Below are 24,182 nucleotides of genomic sequence, written 5' to 3'. Positions count from 1 at the left end.
CCGAGCCCTCAGCGAGCTCCACGTGGCCAACCCTGGAGGCACAGACCCCAGGAAAACATCGTGCCCGGGAAGGGCTGGCTGGAATGGACCAGGGGCTTGGCAGACCTCTACAAGGCGGCAGTCTGGCTCTGCAGCTCCTGGGCCGGTGGGCTCGGGGTGCCCAGCGTGGCATGTAGGGACAGCCTCAGCAAGGGCCAAGCCAGGAAGGAGACAGACCCTGAGGTCCCTCTGCTGGGGTCAGCATCAGAGAGACCATAAGCTGCCCTGGGGCTGGGGGACGTGGCACAGGTGCCCACCTCACGTCCTCCTGTGGGGGGCTCAGTCACACCTACCAGCAGGTTCCCGCACTCAGCACTTAGAGAGCTACAGGTGTCACCTTCCCTGACTGGTGTCTCATGAGGGACATTGTCCACCCCTGGGCCAAGGTACTGCGGAGCCTCAGAGGCGGTCAGGGACCAGCTGCAGCTGGGAGGGGGCTGTTCCATGCCCAGCGGGTCCTGGTTGATCGGAAGCCTCGGGCTTCCTGGGATTCCTTTTAAAACCCTGTCACATGGTGTGACCTTCAAATGCCTCAGGTTTCTAACCCGGGAGAACAGGCGCTGGGGGGGAAGTGGGATGAGGAGAAAGGGGACTGGTGGGGGGCGGGAGCTGGGGGTCTGAAGCTGTGGGGGGCGGGAGCTCTGGGGGTCTCCGGAGCTGGGGGGGGGGGCAGGAGCTGGGGCAGCAGGTGGAGCAGCAGCCTGGTGGGGAGGGAAGGCTGATTCTGGAGGCCCAGGACAGGACAGAGGCAGTGAGCCAGCAGTTGAGGCCAGGATCAGGGCTGGTGTGAAGAGCCCCCACCGTGGGTTCCCTGTTGGGGGACACTGGGCTCCCCGCCCACCACTGGCTGAGTGCTGGACAGGGAATCCAGTGGTTCCCAATTTCATCTCCGCCCAGCTGGCCAGGGCCGCGCCCTCAGGCCTCAGTGCCTTTGCCTGGGAGGAGGCCCCCCAACAAGGACAGGGCTTTGGGGTTTATCTGCAGGCCTGGGCTTAAGCCCCCACTGCATGCTCAGCCTTGGTGGCATCTCCCGGGTGGGACGAGACTCCTCAGGTGCTGCTTCAGGGCGGAGGGTGGGCAGCCAGGGGAGCACCTGGGCACCAGGGCGCTCAGGATTGACCTCCCAGGCCTCAGTCTGCCCACCCACAAAATGGGCTCAGATCCCCTCTCGGGCATGTGTGTGAGCATTCAGATGCTAGGATGCAGGGACACTGCTCCCCCACATTCCCAGACCATGGAGGGGAACTGCTTCGTGGTTTCCAAGCCAGGCCCCACAAGGCACCCCAGGGAGGCCACCTAAGGGACACAGACAGCTGGGCCCCAGGCCGGCCTCACCGCAGACAGCTCTGCTGGGGCCTGTTTTACACGCGTGGGGTTTTGTCTGAAATGAATAGTTCTGAGGCTTTTTTTTTTTAACCTTTCATTTGGAAATATTTTCAAACTTCAAGCTCTGCAAGAATGTAAATAACTCGTGGAAAGAGGAACACCTTCCGTCCCTGGGAATCACCTCCTCACCCACAGCTTCCCCCACCCCTGCCCACCTCTGTGCAAACCTGACCTTTCCTGAATCACAGGGGGAAGTGACACCGCCTGGGGCCGTACCCCTGGGTGCTCTGCTGGGTGTCATGGAACGTCTGTCTCAGAGGCGGCGAGACCCCCGCGGGTGACCACTGTGGCGTTTTCCACTTCAGTAGTTTTCATCCATGGTGCTTTATCTGAAGCACCAAGTTGTCACCTGGCTCTGCGAGGTCCTTTCTGGCCTTTCCGGTTCGGGACGCAGTGACAGACCAGCCAGGTGCTGCGTTTGCTGGGTGCCTGTGTCTGGCCTCCTTTAATGCCGGCTATTTCCACGGCCTGTTCTTGGTGTTTTAGGACCTTGGCGTTTTTTGAGATTGAAATGCAGGCTTCCTTCCCTGCCCCCACCTCTGTCCTTGAGGCAGAGCCTAGGCGCCTGCAGATGTTTCCCTCGATTGGGTTGAGGTCCTGCGCCCTCCGCCACATAGAGCTGACTCCTCCTGAGACTTTGACATTTGGATATCTTAAGTCCAGGCCCCGGGCACTCCACTCACACCCCTCTGCCGGCCCTGTCCCCACCGGCCCCAGCACGGCCTCCCGGAGGGTGCCCTCCCTCCAGCCTGCCCCACTTCCCTGGAGGCTGGATGCCACTTGCCAAGAATCAAACAGGGCCTGGCTGCTGGTGGGACCTGCTGGGACAGTGGGCGGAGGGGAACTTGGAGCCTGGAGCTCTGAGTTAAGTGGCCACCCTGTCCTCCTGGAAGGTGGCTGCTGTCACGCCCTTAATGCTGGTGGGCCAGGATCCACACCTAGAGTCACCTCCCTTCAAGCCAGCCTGGAACCGAACCCCAAGTTTGAGAATCAAAACCAAGTCCCTTTTCCACTGCAGCGGGATTAGGGCCTGGGCCCAGCAGGGTGGGAAGCCACCAGGGCAATGACTCTGGGTCCTCTCAGCCCACCCTCCCACCCAGGAGCACACCCTCCCACCCAGGAGCACACCCCGTTCCTGGGGGCCTCAAGAGCGTGGAGAGAGTGGTAGGTCTCTAGATTTATCTCTTCTGTCACATTGACTAGCAAGTCGTTCCCAGCCTGGGACGTCCTCGCCAGGCATTGAAAGCCAGCCCTGCCATTGGGAGAGAAGGGGTCCCAAGCCCAGGAAGCCCCCTTGAAGGTGGGTGGGAGAGAGGCGGTGCCCGCCCCGTCCGAGGAGGACGGAGAGCAGGAGACTCTGAGAGGCTGTGGAAGGCCCCAAAGCTGCCCTGTGGTTCCCTCAGGAACCTGATGCCACAGGAGCCTGGAGGTGTGACCTGGCTCTGACCCTAGGGGACACGGAGTGCCCCGAGCTGGGTGGTGGACGTGAGGCCAGCGGAGCCTATACCCCAAGATACCCACCACCCGGCAGAGACCAGGAGCCCAGAGTCTGCAGCTGGTTCAGGTCGGGGCAGTGCACGGCTCAGGGACTTGATGGGGACTCCAGAGGGCTGTGAAGAGGGGGGTGGGGACTCAGCATTAACATGGAGATGACAAGTGCTTACTGTTGAAAGGTGGGCCAAGTGTTTGGAAGCCTTTCTTCCCAGGCATTTTGAGGGGACATACCAGGCAGGTGGATGATCGCCAAGGACACCCCGGCTCCCGACCAGGCTGCTCCCAGAGAGGAAGGATGTTCCCTATGGTAGCTCAGGGAGGCGTCTCGGTCCCCCTGGGCATTGTGGTCCACGTAAGGAGAGAGCACAGGCCTGGAAGAGACTCCCAACCCCACTTTCCTTCCTCACAGAGTCCAGTCTGATGTCACATCCTGAGGGTCATGGGACACCTCATGTTCCCATCTTTGATGACAGTTGGGTCAAAGGTCTCACCCCAATGACGCAGCAGGCACCATGCCGAGCACTTGCCTCTCTGCCACCTCGTGGGGGGAGACCCTATTATCACCCCCAGTTTAGAGTCAAGAAAACTGAGGCTCAGGGAGGCAGAGTGGCACGCTTAGGGTCACAGCTGAGTGGTGGACAAGGGACTTGGACCGTGGTCCTAAGCTCAGCCACTGCCTCCCTGGCTGGTCTCCTCAGGGTGCCCAAGAGTCAGAGATGACCTCTGAAAAGGCAGACCCACACCGCAGACCGAGTTTGGCTGCCCGGCTGGCGGACTGGTCTCTCCAGAGAAGGGTCGGGTGACGGCCTCAGGGATGCCGCGTGCACAGAGCAGAACATAGACTGAACCAGCGTCTGAGCAGCCGTCGGGCAGGCAGGGCGCTGAGCAGGAGGGAGGGGCTGCAGGCACTTTGGCACTGTGGGTTCAGACCAGACCCACAGCTTTCACACTGGCTCTGGAAGACTGTCTGGAGGTCACAGACATAGTTGGGAGTCAAGAGGAAGAAAGCAGATCAGCCCTGCTGCCCCCACCCTGGGCCCACCAGAGAAGCCGAGCTGTGCACAAGGTGGCCGCTAACACAGGCCCTTCAGGGCAGGAGTGAGTTTAAAACCCCCTGTGCCAGACACTGTGTTTTACCATCGATGTTTTCATCAGATAAATTCATTCTCCACAGTTCAACAAGCAATGGTTGATACAGATGCTAACAGCAAAACCCAGGAAGACCTAGACCCGTCTTGAGGACGGTCCCAATTTATGCAAAAAACAGAGCAGTAAACAATCAGCGATCGTGTGGGGTGATAACTTATGTTCATTCATTCATTTAGCAAACACACATATTAAATACCCGCCGTGGGGCACCAGGCCAGGCACGGCCAAGGCATTGGTTATAAACTCTGAGCAAGGCACTGTCCCACTGAGTAATGATGACATTCTGCAGGGGATACAAAGAGTCAACAGATAATGAAAACTCAAAGCATCATCAGATGAGAAACCACGAGGAACAAAACAGGGCGAGGGCTCTGGGCTCGTGGAGTTGCTCTCTGGGCACGAGGAGGCCTCTCAGAGTCAATGTCTGCTAATTATTTTTCCACTCCACACTGACAGGACTCAGGAAACCCACCCTAAGGGCATGAAGCCTCACGGGTGGGGGTCTTAGGGAAGACTTCTGGGAGGAAGGGAATTGCTTTAAGCTGGAAGCATGGTGCAGGGCAAAGGTCAAAGCAGCTCAGTCCTGCACCTGGTGCAGCCCCAGGACTGTTGCATCAGCCACCTGCGTTCAGTGGGAGCCTTCAGCAAAACCAGGGGCAGAGCTGGTTAGCCCAAGCCAATAGACCCTCTCCTCTAGAGCAGGGGTCTGCTCACTCTGTCCCGCCTCTGACTTTATAAACACATTTTTATTGAAAAACAGCCACATGTGTTCATTTACACAGTTTCTAGGGCTGTTTATGTGACATCAGCTCCATTTTAACAATTGGGACAGAGACTGTGTGCTGGGCAAAACTAAAAATATTTATCTGGCCCTTTACAGAAAGCATTTGCTAACGCTTCTTTAGATAATGCTTTCCAAGAGACCAGACCTTATTTCATCCTCTCAGCTGATGCTCTAAGGCTCTATATGATGCCCTGAGTGTATTATTATGTGCCAGTTTTCAGATGGGGAAACTGAGGCTCCAGGTGGCTTGGTGAGAGACCCTCGGTCACCTACCACATCCGCTGGCACAGTCAGGGCCTCTAATCCTCACGGTCTGCGTGACCCAGGTGAGCGCTCTCCACCTCAAACTTATCTGCAAGAGCGCTTTCCTTCTCCAATATCTCCCAGCCCGTGAGACCTGCAGAGGGGCCAGACAGCTCTTCCCAGCGTGATCCCCAGGCCTACAGCTGGCGACCAGATGGAATGTGGCAAAAAAGAAAGCAGAAACACCAGGAAATGCAGACTGCAGCCGGCAGGGTTTCAGATGCACAGCCAGGCAGGCGTGAGCCCAGATCCACAGACGCAGATGTTCAGATCACAGGAGAATTTTCCCTCAACCTGCCCCAGCATCCCGGGGTGCTGGCTGAGGACCCGCTGTGCACGGGTCGGCCAAGCCCTGAGCCTTGGGCTCCAGGCTTCCTAGAAGCCCCGGCTGCTCCCTGGGGGTGGGCTCGAGCCAGTGCGCTTCAACTGTGCTTGAAGCTTGTGTTGGTCCAGAGTCTACAAGGTCCTAGGGGCCGTGTGGACGTCACCCTCCTACATCAGAGGGGGAGACCCAGATTCTAGTCCAGCTCCACCAGGGACCAGCTTGGGGCTCTGAGCAAACCTGGCCAGCTCTGAGCCTCAGCTCTCTGGTGGGGAGGTTGGCCCTGTGACCCTGAGGCCACTGGTAGGCAGGAATGGACCGTACCAATTTATGGGAGCTAACTGTGTGCTTCTCCTTCATCCATGTTCAAGGTGGTACCTTGAAACTGGCCATTGTGGAAACAGTTACATGATGGAGATTGGCAAACACGGCCGGCCAGGGGTTGTTTTTTCTTCTAAAAGCCAACTGTGAAGGTCTCCCAGCACAGCACTGTGGAAGGTCCACAGCAGACCCCAGTATCTGTGACGGTGACCCTAACCTTGGGCAGGACGAGTAGGGACAGAGGACCCCCGAGGAAGAGGCAGGCCACCCAGCTTTGCGTCTGGGGACTGAGAGGGAAGCGGGCTCCTTGATGGGCATGGGAGGTCCAGGAAGGGCTGCTCTTGGAGAGCACAAGATGGTGCACACCTTGGCATGGCCGCTGGTGAGGGAGGGACCCCCGGCCCTACAGAGGCCCGTCCAAGTCAGCTCTGGGGTCCTGCTGGGAGCTCGGCATTCATTCACACACTGACCCTCTGCTATTCCTTCACGTGCTGGGCAGGCTGTGGGCATGGGGGAGATGGGGTGCAGTGCTCGTGGGTAACTGGAGGGACAGATGTGGGATGGGGGTGTCCCCCACAGTGGGCAGCCGAACACCCTGGGCAGAAACAAGGACACCGGCCCAAGGCCCTGCAGGAGTTGAGCAGGAGTCCTCAAGGACTATGTGGAGAGCAGGTGAGGGCCAAGGACTTTCTGTCTCCGGAGGCACACAGCCAGTCTTGAGAGACTCCCTCCCCACCTGTCTCCATGGTACCACATGGCCCAGCCGCTCTGTCCCCAGCCCTGGGACTTCAAGTCCCTAGTCCTGGGGCCTCTCTGTCCCTAGGCCTGTCTGTCCCTGGGCCTTAGTTGGACCATCCTGGGGCTGAAAGTCCCACCCCCGGGCAGGGCTTCTCACCCCGGACACTGTGAGACTTGGGGCGGGATAACTCTCTGTTACGTGGCTGTCCTGTGTGTTGGAGGACGTTTCTCAACATCCCTGACCTGGAAGCCAAGAGGTGGCTTGCCAGGTGTCCCCTAGAGGGCAAAATCACCTGGCTGAGAACCAGCAAAGTCACTTGCCTGGTCATGGAAAGTTCTTAAAGGCTCAGACTGTCACGGCTGCACCATCGCACGCGCCTCGTCCCCCAACTCGTAACTCAAAACAGAAACAAGATCTGCACACGGCTAGTGACCAAATAAACCCAGGCACAAAATTGTCTTTCCCCAGGAGCTCCTCAGTCATGCCTCAGGCTCATAAAGGAGACAGGAAGTCTCCCCAAAACTGACTCTGCGGGTTGGGAGGCCACAGAGGCCTGGAAGAAGCCAGGGCTGGAACACAGAGCTAGAGGAACCAATGTTCCCCTCTAGCAGACGTTTCCATGGGAGCAGGGCGGGAACACCCCATGAACAGCCTGCTATAGAATCCTCACCAAAACCCCACAGGATGGTCATGTTCTCTGTGTCAGTTCACCTAGGACTAGAAATGCAGGCTCAGAGAGGTAAAGCAATTAGGCCAAGGCCACACAGCTGGAAGCTGGAAGCTGTGTCCTGGGACTTGTGCCCCAGGTCTGTCTGGCTGCTTTCCAGTGCTGCGCACAGCCAACACCTTCAGCCTGTGCATCTTACAGGTGAGAAAACCGAGCCCACTGAGGGAGCAGATCACAGACGTCCCCTTTGGGCAGCACTTCACGGGTTCTGACGCACTTTCCCATTCTTTTTCTGATTGTATTCAACCTAAGCGCCACCAGGGCCCGTGATGCTGGCTCCATTTTGCAGATGTAGGAAAAGCGTGGTCAGGAAGGCTGCGGCAACACACTGTCCTCTGGAAAACCAGACTGGGTCCGTGGCGAGCACGGCCACACTCGCTGGGCAGGCCGTCCGCGGCTCCTGGCCGGCACTGCATGGTGTGCTCTGGAGGACCTGGCAGTGGGTGTGCTGGCCGGGCCCTGCCTGCTGAGGGGAGGCGTGGAGATGCTCCTGTCCACCCTGAACCCGCTGAGCAGTGCGGTGGGCTCCTGGGGTGTGACCCAGCCCCGGGGGACACTGTCCACGGATGTTTACAGCTCACATCCTGTAGAAGCTGGGCTGAAGCTTGGGCCACTGGCTACACAGACACACCCCCAGGATTTAAACAGACCTTCACTCCCTCTCAAGCACCCATGCAGGTGTTCAGGTCCCCTACACCATCCCCAGGGACCCAGGCTCCTTCTACCTTGCTACTCCACCATCCTCCCGGCTTCTCTCCATCCACAGGCTCCTCCCACTTAAGGACATGACCTGGAAGTTGAATGCGCCACCTCCCTCACGACCCCTTTAGCTAGAACCTAGGTGTACGGTTGCACCTAGCTGCAAGGGAAGCTGGGAAATGTAGTCTTTATTTCGGGGTCGACCTGTCCCATTTAAGCCTGGGTGGTCCAGGAGGAAGGGAACAGCCGAATCACCAGCTCTCCGGCCAGCCTGAGCAGGACTGAGCGACGAGGAGCACAAAGCCCTCCTTGGTCAGTCGTCCATGACCCCGATGTCACAGTCCCTGGCTTGAGACTTAGAAAGGCCTTGAAGGCAGGACCACAGGGCCCCACACCAGCACCCCTCATAATGGCTGCCAGGCACCAAGTGCTGGTCCTGCCAGCTTCTGCCCTGGGCCCCTCCCACTAGGCCAGGATTCCGGTGAAGGGGCTGAGATTCTCCCCTTAGGTACAGACTGTAAGGGTCCCCCAAAAGCTCAGCAGTCAGGATGCACTTTATGTGTGTGTGCGTATACACAGGTGTTTTAAAACAGGGCAGTGGTTTTTGGTGTCTGCCTGAGGTCATGTGACCAAGACCACTGACGTGTACCCATCAGTGGTCACTCTCCCTTCCGGCCTCCCCCAGCCCGGCCCCCTGGAAACCACAAATCTACTTTCTGTCTCTGTCGATCTGTCGAGGTCTTCGAATCCTAGCATGGACCATTATTTGGTTCCTTTCTATTTCCAAGTGGTGTCCACTGGACAGCTGCACCACATGAGATCAGTTCATCAACCAGCACTGAACGCCCGGGCCATCTGCCCTTTGGGGCTATTATAAATAATGCTGCTGTGGGATTTTGTGTACAAGTCATTGGGTGGAAAAATAATGTTTTCATTTCTGTCAGGTATGTAACTAAGAATGGAATTTTGGGGTCATATGGCAAGATAAGTCATATTTCAATGCAATATTTTACCCTTTTTGTGTATGAGTGTGGGTGCTGGAAGGGAACCCGGGGCCTTATGCGTGCTAGGCAAGCGCCCTACCCCTGACTGCGCCCCCAACCCTTAATGCAATTATTTTAAAACATAAAACTTAATGCAAAAAAAAAAAAAATCCACAATGAACAACAACATATCAACTTTTAAATAAACACGGGCAGTTGTACGTGTTGTGCCACAGGAACAGTCATTTCTAGTCAGCCAGTGGCTTCCAGGGCACGCACGTGACTTTATGGGGGTGGGTGACAGTGTGCGGACGAGTCGGAGACACAGGATTTTGCACTCAGTGTTCTGTTTTGTTAAATTGTAGATCATTCATTAACTTTTTCTACTTGGTTCAAATTATGAGAGGCCACTTTGGCCCAGGCCACCAAGTCAACTTGGACCATGGTACTCTCTGGGCACCGAATCCCAACCTCTCTGCCAAGGAACTTTCCCTGGCCCACCACTAGTGAGTGGTACAGGTGGAATTCGAACCCAGACCCAAGGCCAGAGGCCAGCCCTTTACACTCAGAACTCTAGGGAGGGCCAAGGGACAGTCACTGGAGCTCTCTGAAGTCTTCTCCTTAAGGAGGCAAACAACACCTACTTTATATCATTGTTGTGAGGAACAGATATGAACAAGCATCAGCAACTGTGAAATTTACTCCGCTTCCCAGAAGTGCTTGCTCTGAACATGAGATCCCTGTGAAATGTCTCCTTGTGTGCTGCAGGGACTTGCCAATCACGGCTCATGTCCCCCAAATGAAGCCCCATGTGAAATTTTTATTTTAGAGCTAAGGGTTAGAACAATAATTGGGTTCCCCCGAGTCTCAGCTCTATCTCCTCTTGAGCAATGAGAAAAACAGAACAGATGAGGTTTCCCTCCTCACTCTGGCCACTAGGAAACTCAAAGCCAGGTTTGGAATTCTAAAGAAGCCACTGCACAGGTTCTTGTTTATTTGGGTTTTGATTTTTCCTGGGATTCCTTTCATAATTTATATTAGTCTTGATGTTTACATTTTTATTTTAATTTTCATGTCATAAGTTGTATTTCCCCAATGGTCACCTAAATCCTTTGCAAAACGTGTCAAGTGGAAATAAATCTTTTGAAAGAACTAGAAATTGTTTAGAAAGTGTTCAGGTTGTTTATTAGTCTCCCCAAAACCTAGGAGGCACAGCACCGCCGAAGACCTTTCTGGGGTCACACACCACCCTGTGGCCTCTGGCTGAGCCCAGGCCTGGGCCTTGACCTCCTTTTGTTGGAGGAAGTGGGAAGCGGGACGGGGGACCAGCACGGCTGTGTCCACAGTGAGTGCAGAGCCTCGCTGCCAAGCATCAATCCCCAGGTGCGCTCCAGGGGCAGGCTGGACACCAGGGGCATCCTGTCCCCAGGTGAATTCACGTCCAAACTCCAGTTTTGGGTTGCCAAAGGAGGGTCTCAGAGCCAGCTCAGGGGCAAATTGGGGCGGCCCCTTTTGGTCCCAGCTTACACCCCCCTTTCTGCCTCTGTCCCTTACTGGGGACCTTCCACCTGCCTTGCGAGGGATCCCTTGCTATTGGGATTCTCTGAGCCCCAGGGACCCAAAGGCAACAGGGGCGCTTCGTTGCTGTCCGGGTTTGCAGGAACACCCCGCCTCAGGAAAGGTGGAAGCTCGGGGTGATGGTGAAGGTGAGATCCTGGCTGAGGCCTCTGGCTGAGGGAGGTTCCTGGTTTGCAGATCGGGAGGGAGATGCATGGTTAGCGGGGACAGGGACCTTCCCAGAAGTCTTCGGTGTGAGGCAGACAGCTGCCCTTGGGTGGGTCTGTGAATAAGTGTGATGTGATTTTGGTGGCCAAGCAAGGACGTGGTGGCCATGTGGGGGAGCTGAGAAAGGGGAAGGGGCTGGGTTCTTTCTCACCCCTGACAAGAGCACTTTCTCACTTCCCTATTCCCAGACCTGCCCTGGGCCTCAGGACCTCCCGAGGAGGCTGATCCCAGGGACAAAGAGTGGGCATGTTCCTCTGCAGGGGTGACCACCCCACCAGCAAACCACAACCCCCCACCCCAGCAGGGAGCAGCTCCCAGGGGCGCCTGGGTCTCACAGATTCCTTCTTGGCCCCCCAGGGAAGCCCTACGGGGCCGACGACTTCCTCCCAGTGCTCATGTACGTGCTGGCCCGCAGCAACCTGACCGAGATGCTGCTCAGCGTGGAGTACATGATGGAGCTCATGGACCCCGCCCTGCAGCTGGGGGAGGGTGAGTCGACCCCCGGCCCCCCACACCCCAGGCCAGATGGCACAGCAGTCAGGGAGCGCTTCCCGGAGGAGGTGATGCCTGAGCCAAGCACTGGAGGAGAACAGGGCTCAGCAGATAAAGATGGGAAGGCGTTCCTCCCAGAGGGAAGAGCCGTGGCAGCGTAGGAGATGAGACGTGATGGACAGTGTCCACGTGAGGAGTCTGACAGGGAGTGGTCAGTTCCTTGAGTGCCCCAGGGACCCCCGGCCCTGCTCACCCAGCCCTGCTCAGGACCTCTGTTGGTGGGGGAGGTTGCTGAGGTGGCAAGGCCCCTCTCCCCAGTAGGACGAGGGGGGGTGTGGTTAGCTGCACCCACCCCCAGCCTCCCTTCCCCTAGCCTCCTTCCCTCCACTTCCTCCCGCCCACAGCCTCAGCCACCCTGCCACCAAGAATCCCTTGAAGGGCAGATGGCCCCATACCAGCTCCGAGGGAGCCCCGACCTGTCCTCTGAGACATGAGCCACAAAGAATTGAGCAAGACTCCCAGGCTCCCAGTGTCCCCTTTGGGCTTTGTGGTTCTTGAGATTAGCTGACTCTCTTTTGCATCTATTTGCATTTTTAGCATGTTTCTGGGGTGACAGTTTCATGTGAGTGGTTCTGTGAGTTCTATTTTAAGTGTTTTTATTATAATCATGCATAATAGTGGGGTTCATTTTGACATCATCATACATGCATGGAACATTATTTGCTCCATCTCAGTCTCCAGTAATTCCCTTTTCCCCAAGTCTGTGAGTTCTTGAAAGATCAGGGGAGCTGTGAGCTTTACTGTCATATGTAACTGTGGCTTATGGCTCTGGTGTCTCTGCAGCTAATTTCCTCTTTAGTTAAATGTTTTCTGCAGGTGGGGCAACTTGTCATACATACATACATGAGGTCTAGGAGCTCAGAAGGAGCCAAATTTTCTTTAGTTCATCCATCCACCCACCATCCATCCATCCATCAGCTCATCCATCCATCCAGTCTTCCATCCATCCATCCATTCATCCAATCTTCCATCTATCCATTCATCCATCCATTCAACTCATCCACTACACATCCACCCATCCAATCACCCATTCATCCATCTATCCATCAACTCATCCATCTATCAGCTCATCCATCCATCCACCCACCCATCCATCTACCCATCCATCCATCCATCCATCCATCCAATCATCCATCCATCCATCCATCTACCCATCCATCCATCCATCCATCCAATCATCCATCCATCCATCCATCTACCCATCCATCCATCTACCCATCCAATCATCCATCCATCCATCCATCAGCTCATCCATCCATCCACCCATCCAATCATCCATCCGCTCATCCATCCATCCATCCATCAGCTCATCCATCCATCCACCCATCCAATCATCCATCTGCTCATCCATCCATCCACCCATCCAATCATCCATCCATCCATCCATCTGTCCATCCATCTACCCATCCATTTATCTACCCATCCAATCACTCATCCATCCATTCACCCATCTATCAGCTTATCCATCCATCAACTCATCCATCCTCCAATCCATTCATCTACCCATCCAATCACCCACCCATCCATCCATCCATCCCCCCATCCATCCATCAACTCATCCATTCACGCAGCCATTTGCCCATCCAGTCATTCATGCCAGGCTGGACTTCAGTGCCGGGCAGGACAGGCTGATAGGCTCTCAAGAATGAGTGAACACTTCATTCAGCCTACACCTGGGGACCTCCGCCTCCTCAGGTCATCCTCTTAGGGTTCAGCACCCCCAAGCAAGCACATGGAAGCACTACAGGCTGAGGAGATGGGAGGGGGCTCCAGGCAACACTGACCTGTCCCCACAGGCCCCACAACTTGAGGGAAAGAATGGCAGGGTGGGGGAGGCAGAAGGGTCAGGGACCGTGAGCCCAGGCAGCCTTCTTCCTCAAACCCGGAGCACCCCATTCCTAGGACTTGCCCCTACGAGGAACAGCAGCCTGCGTGGGGCTTTCAGCAGGAACCTTCACCATGGTCTTGGGGCTGCCCTACATGTAAGCCCTAGAGGTCAAAACTCTTACATGTCAAAAATGACCCTAAGTAGAAGATAACAATAAACCAGGAGAAAGTGTCCCTACAAATCAGTAAACCAAGACTTAACAGCCTCTATATGTAAAAGACTCTTATACATCAACAAGAAAAGTGCTAAGACTCTTACTAAGGTCCCTGGGCTGGAGCCAGTGACTCATTCACTCAGCAGGTGGTGTCAGGCTTCTGCCTCTGTGTGGGGTTTCTCACAGTTTCCTTCCAGGGGAGGAATCAAACCTCAAACAGGTTAAACCAATGAGCAAACAAGATGACTTCACACCCAATCCCACGTGACAAACGCTGAGGAGAGGCTGATGGAGTGGCTGGGGGACAGAGGGGCTGGGGGGAGGGACACGGTGACCCAGGAAAGCCCTGAGTGCAGAGCCCGTGGCAGCTCCTCTTCACATTTTTTCCGTTCTCTAAATCTCCCACAGCAGCCACGTGCTGCTGACCGCCTCAGGAGAAATCATAAAGTCCTGTGGAAGGAAGGGCCCAGACCCTGCGGGGGTGGGACTTCTGAGACAATGTCCCTGGAGGTCACTGCAGGGTGAAGGCAGAGGGGGCCCTGGGGCTCCGGGCAGATGTCTGGGTGGCTGGCTCTTTGGCAGTGGTGGCCACCATGAGTCCTGCTCTGTCCTCATCCTGAATCCTTGTGGCCAAACCGGGCTCCAGGCCAGGAGTCATGCCGAGCAGGGACAGCAGGAAGCCCCTTGGCTTCAATCCTCGCTGTGGACCTGCTTCTCCCTCCCCAGTCCTGCTGAGGCCTCCAGGGCTCTTTGTCCCTGTTCCCAGGAGCCCAGCGGGTTGGTGGGGAGCCCGAGGCAGCTCAGGCAGGAGGTCTGCTCTGTTCTGGGCACTTTGGGCACTTCTGAGGCCCAGCAGAGTCCACATCCTCCATGAAGGTCTGAAACCGTCCACAGGTTCTGACCCGAGGCTCCTGAGGACCTGCAGCCTGCCTTTGCCAGACCTGGGTAGTCAGAGTCTCTGCCCACCTCGGGCCCTGCAGGCAGGTCTCCAGGGCACCTGCAAGGTGTCTGCGAAGATGACGGTGCAGCCATGGCGCGGCCCCTCCCTCCTAGCAACCCTCGTCACCTCGTCACCCACAGCAGTAGCAGACCCACCATGGCAGCTCTAAGGGCCAGAGCATAGAGTTCACGAGCACCTGGAGGAGCCGCGGTGGCAGAGACGCCTCCCTGGCCCTCCCTTTGCCCCATTCAAAAAACCAGGGTGTGGGAGGTCACATCACCTAGGACAGGCCCAGCCTCACAGCTGTTGGCCTTGGGGTCTCCAGCGAGGGCAGGGCCTTCCCTCATTCAGCAGCCTCAACCCTCCATCTGGACGTGTCTGGGCCCAAGGACAGGAGGGCAGTGTGAGGCGGGAGGCACTTCTGAGTCCCCCTGCCCAGCCCCCATCTCGGCTAGGCGGCGGTGCCCAGGACCCCCATCACCTCAGCCCCGAGAAGCAGGAGAGACGACGGGTCCCACCTGTGAGCACTAGAAGAGGGTGAGGAGAGGGGACAGACCAAGCCCCCCACTGGCGCAGGTTCCGGTGCTGCTTGCTCCACGGAGGTCAGAGACGCTTGGGCGGGGGCAGGCCCCCCAGGCCCCAGGCTCGGGAATTAAGTGGCTTGAACCTAAAAGAACTAAGAGGGTGACGTCCAAAGAGCAGTTTGGGCCGGTTCTGCCTCAGACTGCAGGACAACCTGGGCAGGTCACCTAAGCCCTCTGGCCGGCACAGTGAAGGTGTTGGCCAGACTGGGTGCTGCAGCATTCTCCGGGGTACCTGAGCGTCAGTGGCTTTGGACTGCCATGACCAAAGCCACTAACTGGGCAACCTGTGAACCACAGAGATTGCTTCTTACAGTTCTGGAGGCTGACGTCCAAGATCAAGGGACAGGCAGATTTCATGTCTGGTGAGGGCCCTTCCTCATAGATGGCCCTCCTTGCTGTGTCCGCGCATGGTGAAAGGGACAGGGCAGCTCTCAGGGCCTCTTTTATAAGGGCACTAATCTGATTCAGGAGGACTCCCCCTGGTGACCTAGTCACCTCTGAAAGGCCCCACCTCCTAATGCCACCCACTGCAGCTGGGTGTCCACATGTGGGTTGCCAATCCAGACCAGAGGCCCAAGGCAGGCTGAGGCTGGAGCCAGCTCCGCCGTCCTGCAAACAGTCTGCATCCCAGAGAGCCTGCCAGCCGACCCACGTGCTCTGGAGGTTCCTCCAGGCCTGTTCCAGGTGATGTAATTTATTTAGCAAAGGCCAGCCACTGGGCCCCACCATCTGCAGTAGGCCTTCAGGGCAGAAGAGCTCAGAGGCTTCCTGGAAGCATGAGGGAGGGAGGGTGGGACCCGGTCCCCTTCCACATCTCCCCAGTGCTCCCACCACTCTGACTGACAAGAGACCCAGGCACTGGCTGGAGCCCACCCAGAATTCAAGCCTTTCCATAAATGCCCTCAGGGACTTCTTTGACCAGGTCCCCTCTCCACCCTGAGTTTTTCCAACCAAGGGATGTTACATCCCAGAGTCCCCAAACCTCACATTGGTGTCAGCCACCACCTGGTGGTCGCAGCAGGTACTGCATGGCTCACCGCCCAGGGAAGGGAGCGCTCCAGCAGGAGGCCTGGAGGGGCTTGGAGTTCCTCCCCGACCGCTAAAGGGCAAGGAGTCTCTGAACACTCCGAGGTCATGGAGACACATGCATTGCCCGCAGGTCACTAAATCTGTGCCTGACATGGCTCCTCTCATTGACTCTTCACAATGTTATGGGATTTGCAGAGGAGGAAACCGTGGCAGAGAGAGCTCACCCAGGACCACAGGACGACTGCTGCACGCCCTGTTTCCTGACTCCCGGACTGGACAGAGTGTCCCCAAGGGAAGCGGGCTGTACTACCTAGGGACATGGACTCAGGACAGCAAGGGCTGGAGTATCTCTTGTCACTCAGGCTTGGCATTCACCTAGGAAGGGAGACACACGAGTGGCTTCGTGGCTCTTCTCTGATCAGGGTCACCAAAGGGTGGGTGATCCTGTGGCCATAGACCCCCTTTAGCGCCCCCACCCTCCCTGGCCCAGGGGTGGACCTGGCCGGCACTGGTTGTGGGACTCCTCCATCCAGTGTGGCCGTTGGGAGGCTTGGGGTTGCGAGTAACTCACAGTGTAACTCATAATGGCTTAATCAGGGCGAGGGAGGTCTGTGACCTTGATCAAGAAGTGCAGGCTCCACAGCTGATGAGGATGGAATCTGGGCCAGCTCTTTCCAGCTCTCCTTAGCATGTGGGCCTTTGTCTTTGTGCCTACCACCTCTGATCACAAGACAGCTGCTGGGCCTCCAGGCTCATCTCTGTATTCCAGGAAGGAGGAATGGGGATAGGCAAAAACCCAAAGGGATATGTCAGATGAAGTCTGTCCCTTTCAAAGGCCTCGCTGGAAGCCTCACTCACATCCAAGAAGCCAGAACAGGGCTCCTGCCCGTGCCACTCTGGGAGTTGGGAAATGAATATTTTCATTCCAGTGATAATTCCCCAAATAACAGTGGGACTCAGTTCATTAGGGAAGATGGGATTTGGGTCATTGGCACAATCAAAAATCACTGTCTTGGCACTAAAAGGGGCCAGGGAGAGAAGTCTGATGAAAGGCAGGGAAGCCGGCTCCTGGAAGTGACAACACTGAAGATCCGAAGAGAACAGGTTCTGAGAACCTCCTTCCTCTCCAGGGCCCTGATCACTGTGTGACCTTGGCCAAGCCCACCCCCCGCCCTTCTGGGGCTCAACAAGGTTGATATTTCTCAGACATTTTTAGCCAAAAGCCCCTAATAAGCTAAGGACAATGAACCAAGCATCCATGCACAATATTGTCTTTTATCTTAAAACCGTCTGTAAATTTTGAGGTCTGAAGTATCTCGAAGCTTCCATTACTTCAGGAAACGTAGGGATTAAGAATGCACATGAAGTGACTTAAGAAGGTAAGAAGAAATGGGCAACTGGCTCATTCAAAATGCTTACTTATTTTAAATCATTAAAAACTACACAGAATAATTAAAGTGTCCCCCACATCTTTTAAAGCTATTTTTAGAATAATAAGACATCCCTGGCTCAGAAGGTGTGTGATCCAGGAGAAGCTCCCAGCCACTCCCAGCCCACTTTAAAGGCGTCCACGTTTCTGTGTCTTGCGCATCCTTTACATTGTAATATACCGCTTTAAAAATAAGCAAGCGTTTCATTCCGAAGGGAAATGACGACCCGTTTTGAGCAGGGCTGGGCTTTGGGCCCTTGCCCGGCTGCGCGGTGGGCGTGGCCAGGAGCTCAGTCTTGGAAGCTGGGGACCAGGAGGCAGGCGCCCCCTGGCGGCGGCGGGGCGGAGCCTGAGGAGTGGGCGGGGCCCGGCAAACTTGGACCACCTTCCCTGTGTCCTAGCTCAACCTCCGCACCCTCGACCCCGCAGGCTCCTACTATCTGACCACCACCTACGGGGCCCTGGAACACATCAAGAACTACGACAAGATCACGGTGACCCGGCAGCTGAGTGTGGAGGTGCAGGACTCCATCCACCGCTGGGAGCGGAGGCGCACGCTCAACAAGGCGCGGGCCTCGCGCTCCTCGGTGCAGGTGAGCCTGGGCGAGTGATGGGAGCGGGCGGGAGGACCCTGCCCAGACGCCAGTCTCGCCGCCCAGCTGGCTCAATGGCTGTGACAGCGACTGCCTGCTCCGTCTGGCCAGTCCTGCCCTCAGGGGATAGCGGGGGCTCCCACCAGGGGAAGGGACCCCCAGCTCTGGCCTGCTAGGTATGTCCAGCTCCGGGCCAGGGACATGGGTGGGCCTAGAGAAGTCCTACCAGCCATGGGAGTTCTGATGGGGCAGATGAGATGACTCTAGCCCCTGTTGTGCACTTAGTGCCCCACTAAGGCTGGAGATGGGGACACAAGCTGACCTACCGCCTTGCCCCTGGGTCCCTGGACAAATGCAGAAGCTGCCAAACTTCCCGTTTCCCCGATTCTGTCCCCACCGACCAGACGCCCACCCCTCCATCTCTCCATCTATGCAGACAACATTCAGGCAGCATCCTCCCCCCGTCACACCCAGGCTGCAATAAACCCAGTCACCCACAGCTCCCCAACAGCTCCTGGCTGACCAGCCTCCACCCAGGCTGCTGCCTCCCTCTCCAGCTGTCACGCCAGCCTTCAAGACAACACAGGGTCTCTAACAGCCAGAGACTTTCCCGATGCCCCCTCTTGCCCCTCCTCTGTGCTTCCCACTGCCACCCCCATTACAGTGCATATCCCACCATGTTGTAACCCTCTGTGTATGAAGCCATTACCTCTAGGAGGGCAGCACCCATAATTCACATGTCTCAGGGGTCCCAAGCCCAGGACCTAGGACAGAACAGACTGTAGTATGTGGAAAATGGAGAGAGTTATAACAAGCTATCGCTATGCAGACACCACCACCCCAGCTCCCAGAGCTCACAAGTCCTGAATCCCACTCCTGGATTTCCAGAGGGCCCATCTATAACAGATACAGCCCAGGCCTGGGAGGCAGGAAGCTCAATCTGGACCCAGCTCTGAGCTGGCTCTCTGCATGACCCTGAGCAATCCCTGCCTCTCTGGGACTTAGTTTCTCTATTCACACAAGCTGACTGTGAGCAGATGAGCTCCGCCAACCCAGCACCTGTGTAGGCTGCCAAGCTAATGTCCCTACCCCTTCCTCTAATCAACAGCACCTTGTAATGGCTCTCTATGAAGAAGGAGAAGGAGAAAGAAAAAAAAAAAAACTCTGAATTTAGCTTCTGTCAATTTCCGTGCTGTAAACTCCCAGTTTCAGCTCGTATCCCTGATCTTAGAGTTGGAAAGAGGCGTGCTCTCCCAGGCTGGTGGGAGCTCCAGCCCACCACTATCCCCATGCCCTCTGGCATGCCTACACCCACCAGCTTGGGGATATGGATGCTCTTGGTCCAAGCCTGGCCCAGCCCTTCCTTCCTTCTTATTTGCAGCCGGTGGGTTCCTGATGCTGATCCAGAGGATTAGACAGACCCCCCACCACTGAGAAGAGGGAAGCTTGGGAGAGAGGCCAGGAGCCCTCAATACCAGGAGCCCTAGTTTCTGGAACCTAGGCAGCGCACACTCTCTGCCCCCTCCCAGCACTTTGTTGACACCCAACTCCTTAAATCCTTTCCCTGGGGGATGAACACCCAGAGCCCCAAGGTCAACAGTAGGAGGCAAGGGCCCTTAGGAGGCCTAACTGGGCAATGCAAGGACAGCCCTGTGACACCAAGAGAGGGGGCGTGGCAGCAGCAGTGAAGCCCTTGACCCAGCCTGGGGCCTCATAAGCATTCACTACTGTGGTGGTCATTGTCATCTCCATGGCATGGCTGCTGTGGAGCCATCTGCGCCTGCTGTTACCACTTTGTCCAGCAGAGGGCAGTCACGGCCTCACACGCTTCACACCTGCTTGGTCCTGGGTGAAGGAGAGGCTGACTTGATGTAGTACTCACAGCTGTGTCATGACTGATGTACTCAGTGGACAGTTGAGGAAACAGGCTTAAGTAGGTCAAGGTTACACAGTAAATGGGAGAAGATTCAGAACCAGGCATGGGACTCAGGGGCCACACTGTCCTCTTTCTGGGGGCTGGTGGAGGGTGGTGAGTGTGCTGGCCAGGTACTTGGAAACCTTGCTCACACAATGCCCTTTCCACATGTCCTAACCCCTGTGTTCTTCCCCCAGCTCCCCTCCCTCTTTCCCCAGGCCTTCTCCCCCCACCCTCCTGTTCCCACCTGGCCTCTGCAATTCCAGCCTTAAGGGCCTGAACTGTTCCGTCTGTCTGAGTTGTGGGATGTTGGGAGTAAGGTCAGCACCCCTAGTTTTATTTACACTGATCTCCAGCATTGTTCCTGGGCACAGGGGAACTCTGGGAAAGATAAGCCATGGAATGATGAGTGGATGGAGGAAGGAGGGCGAGCCTCTAGTAGACGGGCCACCAGGGGGCGCACTGGCTCCTCAATGCCAGGACTGAAAAATGACTCAATGATCCAGAATAGTCAGCCCAGTGACAGAGAGCGAAGGGTCACCCAGCAGGCTCAGTCGCAGGGTAAGGGAGGGCTTCACAACTGCTCCTGTGAGCCTGGGGACCAGAGAAGGCAATGATAGGTCCACAGTCATCCAGCTCCTCACTGCTGGCCCCAGTTCCCAGCACCAGGGTGGGGGGCCACACGAGATGCCCACTTGGCCCTGCAGGTGACTGGCATGCCCTCTGTCTCACTCCGCAGGACTTCATCTGTGTGTCATATCTGGAGCCTGAGCAGCAGTCGCGGACGCTGGCGTCACGGGCAGACACGATGGCCCAGGCACTGTGTGCACAGTGCGCTGAGAAGTTCGAGGTGACCCAGCCCCAGGAGCACCGGCTCTTCGTGCTGGTGGACGGGCGCTGCTTCCAGCTGGCCGACGAGGCACTGCCACATCGCATCAAGGGCTATCTGCTGCGAAGTGAGCCCAAGCGCGACTTCCACTTCGTGTACCGGCCCCTGGATGGTGGTGGGGACAGCGGGAACCCGCCCTTCCTGGTGGTGCGGGAGCCCAACTTCCTGTGAGGCCCATGCTACCAGGGTCCTTGCCATGGCAGTATTTCCTGAGACTGGTGGGACAGGAGAACAGGGACTGGGGCCTCACTCACTCACCCCACCACACTCAGCTGCACCCACTCATCCAGAAACGTGCCCCCACGTCTGAGCACACACGGAGACTCCTGGCGGGTGCCCACCTGTGCACATGCGTACCACCCACTGAACATGGTAACCCAAGAGCACAAAATAATTGTGAGAATAACATGAAGCAGTGGCCAAGGGCACTTTCTGAGGTGGAGTCATAGCACTGAGAGACCATGTTCTTCATTAGACAGAAAGGGAAACTGAGGCTCAGAGAGGGAAGAGGTTCTCCAGCCAGCTGCAGCTAATAAGCCACCCCTGCTCATGCACAGCCCTCAGGCCGTCACCTCTGCCTCCTGCGGCCCTCCCCATCCTTGCTGTTTCTAGGGCTCATTTTTCCAGGGCTGACTGAAGAGGGAGCGCCTGGCCCCCAGTTGCTCCTCTGCCACTCAGGATGGAGCTGGGAAGTTCCGGAAACACACAGCATCTCAGGAGCATCTCTCAGGGTGTGTGTTGAAGGGACAGGCCCCCTGCCCCTGCCAGAGAGCCTGCCCTCAACTCCCAGTGCCCACAGCCCCCTATAGCACCTGCACCCCTCCAGAGGCAGCCAGACACCAGGACCACCAAGCCAGGCCACAGATACATGGACAAGCCCCACCTCCACCAGGGGAAAACTGACAGGGCCCGTTCCCTGGTGGACACACAGGGCTGTGGCAATTGTTGAAAGAGGCACTGGGGGGAGTTTAATAAAAGCCCTTATGAAAGTGGCATTTCCTTCTCTGGAGAAGCGGGAGCTCTGTGGCCATCCCAGGCCACGGCCTGACTCTCCCAGTTGGGGCTCAGAAGGCCCTGCCCTCTGCCAGAACCTGCAGTGTTCTCAGAGCCTGCAGCCCTCGGGGCCCTGGCCCTGTCTGACCCTCAGCCTGGTCATCTTCTACACCCCCACCACCCTCGGTTCTTTCCATCCCAGCTCTAGATGACTTCCAGAACCATCTCTCGCCCCCCGTTGCTGCTGCCCCCCGGGAACACCATTCCCTGTGTCTCACCTGATCAGCTCCTCTAGAGCCTTCCAAGCCCATCTCCACAGGAGGCCTTTCTTGACACCCGGGTTGAGCCAGACAGTGCCTACCATGGTCCTCAGCCCTGGACAGTCCCGTGACAGTCCGCCCATCCACTGGCAGCTGTCTGTTATCCTCCTCTTCCTCCAGCGGATCTGTACTGTCCCTGTCTGTCCTTGGCACTGATTAAAGATGGGTGTTCATTGGGGACCTGCTTAACGTCGGCACTCTTCTAGGTCCTGGGAACAGCAGAGGAAGCAGAGCTCGTGGGGACCCCAGTGTGAATGGGGGCATCAGGGAACAGCAGCCTGGGCTTAGCCTTATTAAACCCAGGCGCCAACCATCTCAGTGAGTCTTAAGGCAGGGGGTGCCCCAGCATGAGCCCTGCCTGGAGGTCAGTGTACCAGACACCAAGGCTCCATCCCAGATTGCCTGTCCCCCGCCCCCCTGCCAGGTGCAGACACCGTCCTCATCCTCGGCTCCTGGGACTGCCCCTGGACTCAGGCCAGGCGGGGCTCTGCGACTTCATGCCCAGCTGAGAGGGCACAGTGCCCACCGCCTGCCACCCGGCCTGAACCAGCTGGGGAGGTCAGAGGCTGCCATTCGCCTGAGCAGTAGATGGAGTTCAGGGGTGAATTGGGCACCAGGTCTGCCCTCAGGTCTCTTTACCCTGAGGCCATGAGTCCCAGAGAGCAGGAGGGACAGTCACCCAGAGCTTTGGTCATTGGGAGCCTCAGGGAGCTGTGACGGATCCCAGCCAGGAGACAGCATCGCTCCAGCCGAGCTCTGGGTGCCTGGCACCCGCTTGTGACTCCCCTGCATTATTTTATGTTCTCCACGCAGCCGCCCCAGTGGGAGGAATTCATGGAGGAGACCACAGAGAATGGGGACGTCCAGGTGGCCTGGGGTGGCAGAACAAAGCACCACGGCCTGGGGCCGATCAGTGGGCTCTGAGCTGGGTGTCCATGGTGGGGATGGTGGCTCCTTAGGCCCCTGTCCTCAGCTTGGCCTGGCTGGAGTCCCTCCATCACAGAAAGCCCTAACCTGGCCCCAAAGATGCCTGGACCAGGTGGCCCCACCACACCTTGATGGAGTGTGTGGAATCTGCTGCTCGCTGGGGCCAGGCCAAGAGGAGCAGAAGCCCCGGGAGGGTCCTCTGGGTGCAGCGAGGACTCCATACACAGGAGGCTGCCCTCCCACGGGGCAGCCCCAGGCCAGTCTGGAGAGCTGACACCAGTTCCCTGATGCCCTTGCCGTGTGCACTCAATGGCCAGAGCCCAGCACCATGGTGCCAGCTGCTGGACAGGGTCATCTTAGGTGGGGAAGAGGGAACAGCAGGGACAGGAAGCAGCCCCTGCCTTCACATGGGGCAGCGCTTGGGGGAGAAAAGTGTCAACTCAGCGGTGGCTTCCCCTCATCCCTGTTGCCACACTATTTGCTGGAAAATGTTGAGTCCTGAGGAAGCTCTCAGGAAGTGCCTCTGCAGCCCACGCAGCCGGCCACAGGGAGCTAGGCGTCTGGCTTCCATGCCACAAACCTACTCAGCAGTCCCACGGTGGGCGGGGCCTGGGAGCAGGAGACCTGAGCTCCAGGCTGGCGGTGGGGACGCAGCACCTACCTTAGCAGCTCTGTGCCTTGGTGCCCCCATTCTTATTACACCCCGATTTCCCAGGCTTGGTGCTGGGATCACCCCGTTTCCTGGGTGGGGGCAGGCAGGAGACACCCCCAGTCTTTTTATAAGGGTAAATAGACGCGGGGCTAGCACCATCAGTCACAGGGTTGTTCACTGCCAAAGTCACACAGCTGGGAGGATGTGTGGGAAATGTGTGCTACACCTGTCGGGGCCAGCCTGTGTCAGCCCCGGGGGAGGGGACAGCTGGCCAAAATCTATTCAGGAAGTATATGTCTCCCGTGAGCACGGGGCACACACTCTGGAGCTGGCTAAGCCTTGGGGATATTTTCAGTTTAAAGTGACCTGGGTGGGGACAGCGGTAGGCACAGCATGCTATGGGGGCCTGCAGCATGAAGGGTGCAGAGAGCTTCCTGGAGCCAGGGGTGCCTGAGCTGTGCTTGAAGGACAAGGACCTGGCCAGGGACAGAAGGGCCTATCAGTCCCATGAGGCTGCTGGGAGCCCACTCTCCGTGAAGCGCTTGCATTTCTGCATCCTGGGGCAGAGTCTTTGATGGCTTTTCTC

The 24,182-nt window shown here is 57.1% G+C and overlaps 1 protein-coding gene across 5 annotated transcripts in view; it reads left to right on the top strand.

Annotated features, from left to right (window-relative positions):
* Positions 1-21,693, top strand: part of Rin3 (Ras and Rab interactor 3) — a 107,388-nt gene extending 85,695 nt beyond the window's left edge. For 4 of the 5 annotated variants that reach the window (XM_046440617.2, XM_046440619.2, XM_046440620.2 and 1 more), the window contains 3 exons: positions 11,089-11,220; positions 17,737-17,900; positions 20,555-21,693. In XM_046440617.2, the coding sequence (XP_046296573.1) occupies positions 11,089-11,220; positions 17,737-17,900; positions 20,555-20,875 (617 nt within the window). In that variant the 3' untranslated portion in view covers positions 20,876-21,693. The remainder of the gene's footprint in view (positions 1-11,088; positions 11,221-17,736; positions 17,901-20,554) is intronic. The other variant, XM_046440618.2, reaches the window with a different exon arrangement.
* Positions 21,694-24,182: the final 2,489 nt, after the last annotated feature.

Source organism: Marmota monax, unplaced genomic scaffold (genome assembly GCF_021218885.2).
Source record: "Marmota monax isolate L192 unplaced genomic scaffold, Marmota_monax_Labrador192_F-V1.1 WCK01_AAM20220418_F8-fsc00017, whole genome shotgun sequence".
NCBI classification, from domain to species: Eukaryota; Metazoa; Chordata; class Mammalia; order Rodentia; family Sciuridae; genus Marmota; species Marmota monax.
The sequence above is the reverse complement of the archived record's forward strand: the minus strand, read 5'-3'. Positions and strand labels throughout refer to the sequence as shown.